Raw genomic sequence first — 9,358 nt, 5'->3', positions numbered from 1 at the left:
TGTGGAAGTCTTTTCCTGAAGTGGTTGTACTAGCAGATACATAAGAAATTGATGAATGGGATGGAGGGATGTACCGAATCTACTATTTTGGATTCGGCCGAACCCCCGAATCCTTCGCGAAAGATTTGGCCGAATACCGAACTGAATCCTAATTTGCATATGCAAATTAGGGGTGGGAAGGGAAAAACTTATTTTACTTCCTTGTTTTATGACAAAAAGTCATGCGACTGCCCTCCCCACCCCTAATTTGCATATGAAAATTAGGATTTGGTTCGCCCGGGCAGAAGGATTCGGCCGAATCCGAATCCTGCTGATAAAAGGCCGAATCCCGAACCAAATCCTGGATTCGGTGCATCCCTAACGGCTTTTTAGCAAGTGAGAACATGCAGGATTACTAAATCTGATCTATGGACTAATTCAATTGTCACCTTGGGGTCAGAAAGGTATATTTTCCTCTACATTGGAGAGTTTTCAAGATGGGTTTTTACCTTCCTCTAGATCAGCAGTCAGTTTCATTTAGACGAACTGAAGGTCATTTTCAGCCTGAATTTGAACTACTCTGTTACTATGTTTATCCAGATACTGAAAACTCTCACATTTTCTTTACAGTGTAATTCTAAAATGGCAAAGGAAATGTTTATAAATAAAACACATGACGCCATTATATTCAGTTTATGTTCAGTATTTGTGAACCTGTAGGAATTTTCTCCGCTTTCGGTCTAACAGGGCCTAAACACCGTGACAGGTTGGACTAACCTTTCTGCTCTTTCCTACGTAAACGCGAAAGGCACGCTGGTACGTGTAGTTTTATCCGCACAAGAGAAAGCACGTCGTTACGAAAGACGCACTCCATATCCCATGGTGCATTGCTTGTTGGGCCCGAGGTGGTATCCGGTGCCCTTGCGTTCGGTCACAGTCAAGCCGGCTTAATCATGCTGTCTGCCCGTGCTCTCTTTGCTCTCCGCCGGGCTGTATTTAGCCAGGTTCGGACATATGCCGAAGCAGCTCCCGCGGGGGCTCCCGCCATGAGCTTCACGTTCGCTTCCCCGACTCAGGTGACTATTGTGTGTGGGTGCCTACAGGAAACGAGCAGTACTGTGGGCATTTTGTGTTGTAGTAAAGTGAAAGTTGTTAGAATTGTAGAAAATGCAGGAACTAGAATTGTTCGATTAGAATTCATAATTGAAATACTTGTCATTAGTATTAGGTTGTTGTAGCTGCAGCCTCACTGCGTAGCATGTGAATGAGAGAATGTATGCTCCTGAAACCAGTGTCCTACATTGTGACTGACAGTTGTGTTTCTACCCCATGTCATTGGACATTGCCAGTGGGACACGAGGCTTTCACACCCTCTTATGTGCTAATGGAACTTTAGAGCAATACATTGAGTGGTCCAACTACGATTGTAGCAGTGTTGGACTGGCCCGCAGGGATACCAGGAAAACTCCCGGTGGGCCCAGGTGGCAGTGGGCCCTCAAGCTTCTAAACATTTGGCCTATTTCATGGTCATTCCTTATTTCAATGAGAAAATGAGGCTGAATAATTGATTATAGGATGTAAAGAAAAGAGACTAGAAGAATAGAGGTTGAGTGAGGAGAGGAAGAAAATAGTACTCAGAGTGGGGCCCCTAGTCTGAAGTTTTTGGGTGGGCCCCTGGTGTCCCAGTCAGACACTGGATTGTGATGGAAAACAAAATGGAATTCTTTCAGTAAGGGATGGGTTGAACAATTCTTATTCATGATTTCCAGTATAGTGTCATAGAAAGGCTATTGTACCCTCTGCAACAGTTATTTGTATTAGAAGTCACCTTGAAGTTCTCTTGATCATGTGTTTTATACAGTCCCAGAATTCCTCTCTTTATAGGATTCCATAAAATATATAATAGTTATTAGAGCTCCCCAACATGTTTAACTGTTTTATGCACTTGATTGGCAGCAGAACTGCGTAAAAATACATGTTTTAATATAAAGGGCTTCTGCTGTCCCTCACTGTGCTTACTGGTCTCTGCTCAGAGTCGGACAAGAGGGAAACATCTCTAGTGCAGTCTGAGAACTTGCCTCATAGCCAAACCTCCCATAAATAGTGAATAAAGTACCCGCTCTTGTAAATTATAAGGATATTATAAGTTACCGAGGAGTTTCATGACCATATAAAAACACGAAGCCGAAGGTAACTTCTAATATCCTCATATTTTGCAACTGGGGGTACTTTATTATAATACACAAGTTTCAGTGAGTCATGTGATAGAAATGACATCAAAATCACCATTTATTTATATATATATATATATATATATATATTTTACAAGATATTCATGGCTTTTGTGTATTATATACAGATAATACACAAAAGCCATGAATATCCTGTAAATTATATCCTTATAAACGGTGGCTAGTGATGCCATCAGTAATAAACGGTGAGTAGTGATGTCATTTTTGTCACAGGACTCACTAAAACTTGTGTATTGTAATAAAGTACCCCTTATTGGAAAATATGAGGATATTAGAAGTAACCTTGGAGTTCCATTACCTTCGGCCTTGTGATTTTATATAGTCATGGAACTCGTGGGTGACTTAAAATATCCTTATAGTTTACAATAAGGGATACTTTATTCACTATACAGTAGAACCCCCCATGTTACATTCTTCATAGGACGAGGAAAAATGGTGTATAATGTATTGTGCATGGAAAAATTGTTTATTATGCGGGGGAAATGTAAAATCAGAGTTTCGCTCATATAATTTTAAAATCTAGTTTAGTGTGGCTTCCATCATATATGTTTGTAAAAAGAAGTTTCTAAAATATTTGACATACTGGAAATACTTAAACCAAGGTTTTTAACCAAATGTGCATGTCTTAGATCAGGTTAATAGAGAGTCACGCTGCATTTACATTTGCACATTGTATGACAGCATCTCTGTGTATGGCGCTTTCATTAAAAGATGTCAATTGGGAATCCCCACAAGTCATTTACTACTACTGACCTACTACTTTGCCATAGAAAAAAAAGATTTTCATAATGGAAGAACGTAGAATTATAAGCAACTTTGCAATATGCATTATAATTGTAAACGTAACTGATACTGACCGCAGCATTTGACTGGTGCTTGCTGTTGCTTGCAAAGCACAATACCATGTAAACATACAGTGTATGGCCAAAAAGTCTGTGGACCAACTTCCTCTAATGGACATTTTCTGTCATTATGCACATTTTTATTTTTTAGGTTTTGGCTGCAGTACCTCTTTAATTTGTGCCTGCTGCAACCTATGCCTAATGCTGATAATGGTGCTGTCTCTTCAAAGGTTTTCTACAGTGGTGCCAGTGTGAAACAGGTTGATGTACCCACATTGACAGGAATGTTTGGCATTCTCCCAGCCCATGTCCCAACTCTACAAGTTCTCAGGCCAGGCCTTGTAACGGTGTTCAGTGATGATGGTGTTGCAACTAAATATTTTGGTGAGTAGAAGTGCTCAGCACAGTATCATCCAAGTAATGTCTGTTTCTTTGTCTTCCTTTTACGCATTCCAGCTTTTCAAGCTTTACCCAGGGTTGGATTGGCAGGCAAAAACCCGGTGGGCCCTGGCGTCTCTTCTGAAAACTCTGTGCTCTTGCTACACACCCCCTGACTCCACACCCCCCACACACCCCGATTGTATTGCGGTCTATGGACTAGCTGAAGACCATCCCTCTTAGGATCCTTCCCACTCAGGCGTTCCCACCTCCAATGAACTTTCTATCCTAGCAATTGGTTCAACAGATCTGCTGTATCTTTGTGATACCTTCACATTTGTTGTATTGGTCACTTACAGTTTGAAAACGTTTCTTGGTTTTGATTTTCTTATTTTTAACATATTTTGAATTTATTCTTTCTATGGTTTATGGTCTGCGGCTAAAAATTCTGTCAAATTGTAGTGGTAACTAAGCTAGGCAACCAAAAAGCATCTGTGAAGCTTTCTTTCATTTTTTTCTTCCTTATTTCTATTCGGAACCTGTAATATTCATCTTTGATTCTGATTTTTCTAATTACGTTCTAGTAACCAGATATGTTTCCAATTCCAAGCCTCAAAGCTAAATAAGTACATTCTACAGATATTCCTGTTCTGATGTATACGTTGTCTTCCCTTCTATGTCAGTGAGCAGTGGTTCAGTAACGGTGAATGCAGACTCTTCTGTGCAGCTCCTGGCTGAAGAGGCAGTGACACTGGACATGTTAGACCTTAGTGTGAGTACCTTTCTCTTGATTTAACAAAATATTTAGCATATATTGGTAGCATATGAAAATATGTAGGAAATAGTGCGATGTAGTAAGGGCCTACATCACATATCATAAGATGGAACAATTGATACGAATTATCCCCAACAGGCAGGTCCACAAAAAACAAAAGGTTATAAAGCACTCCGCAATACAGACTCTAAAAACACCGATATTTATTGGACCGCGGCAGCATGCTGATATAGGTAGCATGAGGCACCAAACATTTTTATTATAGTGCACTTTGTGCCATAAAGCAGCAGGATGCATAATCTTTTATTTGCATTCTTATAGTTTCTTCTATATGGGAATATATAGAATCTTTAACTAGCAAATGGTAACATGCTGCAAAAAGATAGTTGTATGAGAACATGAGTATGCAGAAGATTCTTGGAGAAAAACTGATTCTACAACTGTCTCACCTTTTAATTGCTCTTTTCCCATAGACTGCAAAGTCAAACTTGGAAAAGGCACAGGCAGAGCTACAAAGTGCTGGAGATGAAGCGGCAAAAGCAGAGGCTCTAATTAATGTTGAAGCTAGTGAGGCTATTGTCAAAGCCCTGGAATAAACAGGTCAGTACATAAAAAATTACTTCTGTAAATGCAAAATTATGCATGCATATGTTATTTGGTCCAAAAATTCCTCCTAGTTTACCTTGAGATTGTGAGTAGCTCAAATGAGAGAATCTCATAAAAAGGTGCATTTTTTGGCAAGTTATGTTTTTATGACATACATGGTTTTTATCCCGTTTGTTGCAGCAGTGAAAACCAAGAGATAATTCTCTTATGAAAAAGCCATTGCCATGTCTTGACTTAGGTTTATTAATCTCTGACATAACGACATTCCTGTTCGTAATCCTTCTTTGTTTTACAGGATTTGTGTACCGTACCACCAACGACCCACCTACCACCACCTTGACCAAAATAAAAATGATATACAAAATTTTGGTTGTCTGTTTTTTGTTTCTTTTTTGGATTTGTGATATGTAAGGTGACCAAAACAGTTTCTTCATGCAAGACATTTATGGAATAGTTATGATTTATAATTTGCAGCTAGCTTTCCTTCCCCCTGGTCTGCTGAATATCTTTACCCTTGCCATTGTAGACCCATTTCCTTGATTAACAGGGTATGACATTGACATGTGACTTCTGGCTATATTTCCTCTCTCAGCCAGTCCTAGCCTAATATATGCTCAAAGTATTGTTGTGCCCCTTTGCCACTGTAGTAGAGCCCACAGCATCTCAGTCACTTGAAGGAGCATATATTTATTGATGCCTCTTAAAACAAGGCAATATTTCCTCAGGTCTTGGGCTTATCAGCAGGTGCTCGCTGGTGTGGGTCTTATTTCTCTTTAGGATAAAGGCACACCTGATGATTCGGGGAGATTTAGTCGCCTGGCGACTAATCGCCTCTTCTTTTGGGCAACTAATCTCCCCAAACGCCTTCCCTCTTTCTTGCGCTCGCTATAATGAAAAGTTGCCTGCGGCGTGGCACACGCCTCGCTTTGTATTCCGACGTTGCCTCACAAGGAAACTTCGCACGACTTCGGAATACGAAGCGACGCGTGGCCGAGTGAAGGAGTTTGGGGAGATTAGTCGCCCCAAAGAAGAGGTGTTTAATCGCCAGGCGACTAAACCTCCCACGAATCGACAGGTGTACCCATAACCTTAAAAATATATCTGCTGGGGGGGCGTGGCTAGCTGAACTGCCGAACGGCCGCACTGTTTTGGCGCTCCTGGGGTCACCAACGAGATCCCCCTCTTTCCAAGTCCCCCAATACCAAAAATACCGCAGGGGTCGTCCGCTGGGTAGAGGAACCGGCCAGCTTTAATCTGGCTCCGAAACGAGCGCTCTAGCAGTAGCTGGAGCCGAAAACAGAAGTGCGGCCTAGTAAGCTAGGAGAAGCCGCGGACTAAAGTAGGCGGGTCTCCCCGGGCGCGGCTGAATGACGGCGCGGTTCCCGTCTTGACCAGGGAAAGAGCCTGTGAGAGGCTGAAAACAGCAGGTATAAGGGGTGAGTGACCCCACAACATTAGGGGACCTTAATACCTATCACACCACCATACTGCGCAGTATCTATGAGCGCTACTATACCCCTACAGACATCAATACCTTGGTCCATATCACGGCCTCACAACCCTAGAAGCTGGCACCTAACAGCTCAGACAGCGGCAGGACATAATTCTGGACAGAACAGGCCTCTACCACCGTAACTCAGGGGGTGCTCTTAACAGGCCACAGAACTGGCCCCTTTTATGCCTTTTCTAGCATCTGTTGGCACCTTTGCACTGGCCCTTACGATACCTGGAGCTGTGCCCCCTCTGCCCCCCCCTGATCTGAAATATACCTTCTGTGGTTAGAGGGTATTAGCCTACTCCCGGCGGCATGTCCAAAATGATGCCGTGATCAGACGTGGCTGCCTGATTTTCCGAGCACCGAGCACACATACCCTGCTACTTACCCCCGTTACTCCATTACTCAGTATACTTCTCCTGTCTGGATCTATTGACAAAGATGAGGAGGAATACCCCCAAACCAAAACCGGAGACTGCCTCTCGCCTAGAGCGCTTTGCACGAGATCAACCACACCCGCCGTCTCCCGGCCAGGCCTCTCAGCCACCCTCTCCTCCAGACCTAGCCCTGGATCCACCAGCAACACCTCCTGAACCCACCCTGGGAGATGTACTATCCGCAATTATGGAGAGCCGCGCATCTACCACTGCACAGTTTGAGGAAATCCGAGTTGACCTATCCTTGCTGCGCCAGGACCTACAAAAGGTGAGGGAGCGTACTACGGCCCTCGAAACCAGAGTGTCGGAAATTGATGACGCCATGCCCCCGTTACAAACTGATGTTCAGGCCATGAAAAACCAACTGAAGGCAGCCATTGATAAAGCAGATGACCTAGAAAATAGGTCCAGACGCAATAACATCAGAATAATTGGCCTGCCTGAGCGGGTGGAGGGGAATAACCCTCCATTGTTTATAGAAAATTGGCTCCAAGAGACTCTAGGCCCAAATACCTTCTCACAAGTCTTTATTGTGGAAAGAGCTCATAGAGTTCCAACAAAACCCCCACCACCCGGTGCTCCCCCGCGCCCTTTTCTCCTAAAACTGCTCAACTACAGAGATCGGGATGCGGCCCTTACAGCAGCCAGAGTGAAAGGCCCGATTCGCTTCCAAGGGGCAACAGTATCACTTTACCCTGACTTTTCCCCTACCATTCAAAAACAAAGGGCTGAATTTACAAGGGTAAAGGCTCGACTCAGAGAGGCGCAACTCAAGTACAGTATGCAATACCCTGCGCGGATGCGCATTCAAGATGGCGACCGCGCACACTTCTTCACCTCACCTAAGGACGTGGAAGACTGGCTCAACCAACAAGGCGTTCGCCAATCTCCTGACCGGAATCCCAGACCTGTCTAGCTAGTAACCTCCCAGAATCCCCATTTCTGATCCAACCCACGAGGATCTCTACAAGTTGTTGTTTCTCACACCCAATAAGGCATTCTGTTGCCTTTGGCAGTTTGTGTCAAATACTCCTACTCCAATATTATTCTGCAGGGCCATGCGTATTCCTCTCACATTATCTTAGGTATTAGCAAGGTAGAACTTACTCTATGGCGACCGTCGCACAATGTTGGGTAAGCTTGCAAATAAGCACCCCAGCTGTCCCTCAAACATACCTGCCTAGTTTCCCATTGTTTTACCCATGGAACGCTTGCCCCCTAAGGTTTTTGCCTAAGAGATCAGCCCTGCAATCCTCCAAAACGGTCACCACTGAGGAGGCATGACCCTCTTTTGCATCCTAAGGACACCATTTCCTACCTGAAAAAAATGGAGATGCAACTGACTTGAAGGAGTCTGTTAATAATCCTGCAATTTACAGTTTCCCCACCCCCCTTTTTTTCTTTTTTTTTCCCCTTCCCGGCCACGTCGGTATCCTACTGCGGGCCACTCCTGGTCTTTTCTTACGGGGCAAGTGCCCAACATTTCAGCTCGGTGCCTGACATCAGGCAGTTACTAACTTTAACACCCGCCCTAGACCCCCGGATAGGGACTGTTTCTTAGCAGATGTCTAGGGGATAACCCCCATTATTGTTATAGATTGTTATGGGTAATAGACTCACCCGAGTTTGGGGGGTGAGTAGGGAGGGTTGGGGCTATATATGTTTTGGGTTTGTATATCAATCTATTTTGCAGACTATTCACTCTCAGTTGTATGGCATAATAACTAAGCATGTTGCACTTTCTATGTTTCTCTTACTCATGTACCTGAAGGGATGGACACTTCCTCTGGCTCGGCATATACCTGCTACTGTATGTTATGGCTAATATATCAGTACTTTCTTGGAATGTGAGGGGCCTTAATTCCAAATTTAAAAGGAGCTTGATGTTTAATTACCTCAAGAGATATCCTCCCTCTATCCTTCTCCTCCAGGAGACGCATCTCTCCGGGCAAAAAGTTCTCGCACTTAAGAAACCATGGGTGGGTTGGCATTTCCATTCTACTTTTTCAACTCATTCGAGGGGGGTCTCCGTATTAATTCGCAAGGGTCTGCCATTTGAACTTCTAAAGCTCCACTTAGACCACTACGGCAGATTCCTGGTATTACATGGCCTTATCGCCAACAAACCCATTCTATTGGTCAATCTATATATGCCTCCGCCATTTGCAGTGTCAATCCTGGATACAATGATGACTAAACTGTCTGAATTCCCACCTAGCCCCCTCTGTATTATGGGGGATTTTAACTGTTGCTTAAATCCGTCCTTGGATAAGCTTAGCCCTGACCCCCATACGCTTACAAAGCTCACCAAGTGGACAGAAGCCTTACAGCTGACTGACCCCTGGAGATGGAAATACCCACTCCAAAGAACCTTCTCCTGCCACTCTCCAACACACAAAACTTTTTCTAGAATAGACCTGGCCCTAGTGTCTCATGACCTCCTGCCTATGATTGACCAAATCCGATACCTACCCCAATCCCTATCCGACCACTCCCCACTCCAAGTTACTTTTCGCTGGAATCCGGAGGCCTCAGACAAGCTATGGCGCTTAAGCCCTCTTTGGCTTAAAAACACTACGGTGGCTGAAGCGAAT

The 9,358-nt window shown here is 43.9% G+C and overlaps 1 protein-coding gene across 1 annotated transcript; it reads left to right on the top strand.

Annotated features, from left to right (window-relative positions):
- Nucleotides 1-883: 883 nt before the first annotated feature.
- On the top strand, nucleotides 884-5,178 carry atp5f1d.L (ATP synthase F1 subunit delta L homeolog). Its single transcript, NM_001093815.2, is given in 5 exon segments — nucleotides 884-1,055; nucleotides 3,304-3,457; nucleotides 4,135-4,223; nucleotides 4,700-4,826; nucleotides 5,128-5,178. Coding segments are annotated over 4 exon segments (489 nt in total). The 5' UTR covers nucleotides 884-932; the 3' UTR covers nucleotides 4,823-4,826; nucleotides 5,128-5,178.
- The last annotated feature ends 4,180 nt before the right edge of the window (nucleotides 5,179-9,358 follow it).

The sequence above is a fragment of the Xenopus laevis genome, chromosome 1L (genome assembly GCF_017654675.1).
Source record: "Xenopus laevis strain J_2021 chromosome 1L, Xenopus_laevis_v10.1, whole genome shotgun sequence".
In the NCBI taxonomy this organism is placed as follows: domain Eukaryota; kingdom Metazoa; phylum Chordata; class Amphibia; order Anura; family Pipidae; genus Xenopus; species Xenopus laevis.
Note: the sequence above shows the minus strand (reverse complement) of the source record. Positions and strands in the feature narration are given on the sequence as shown.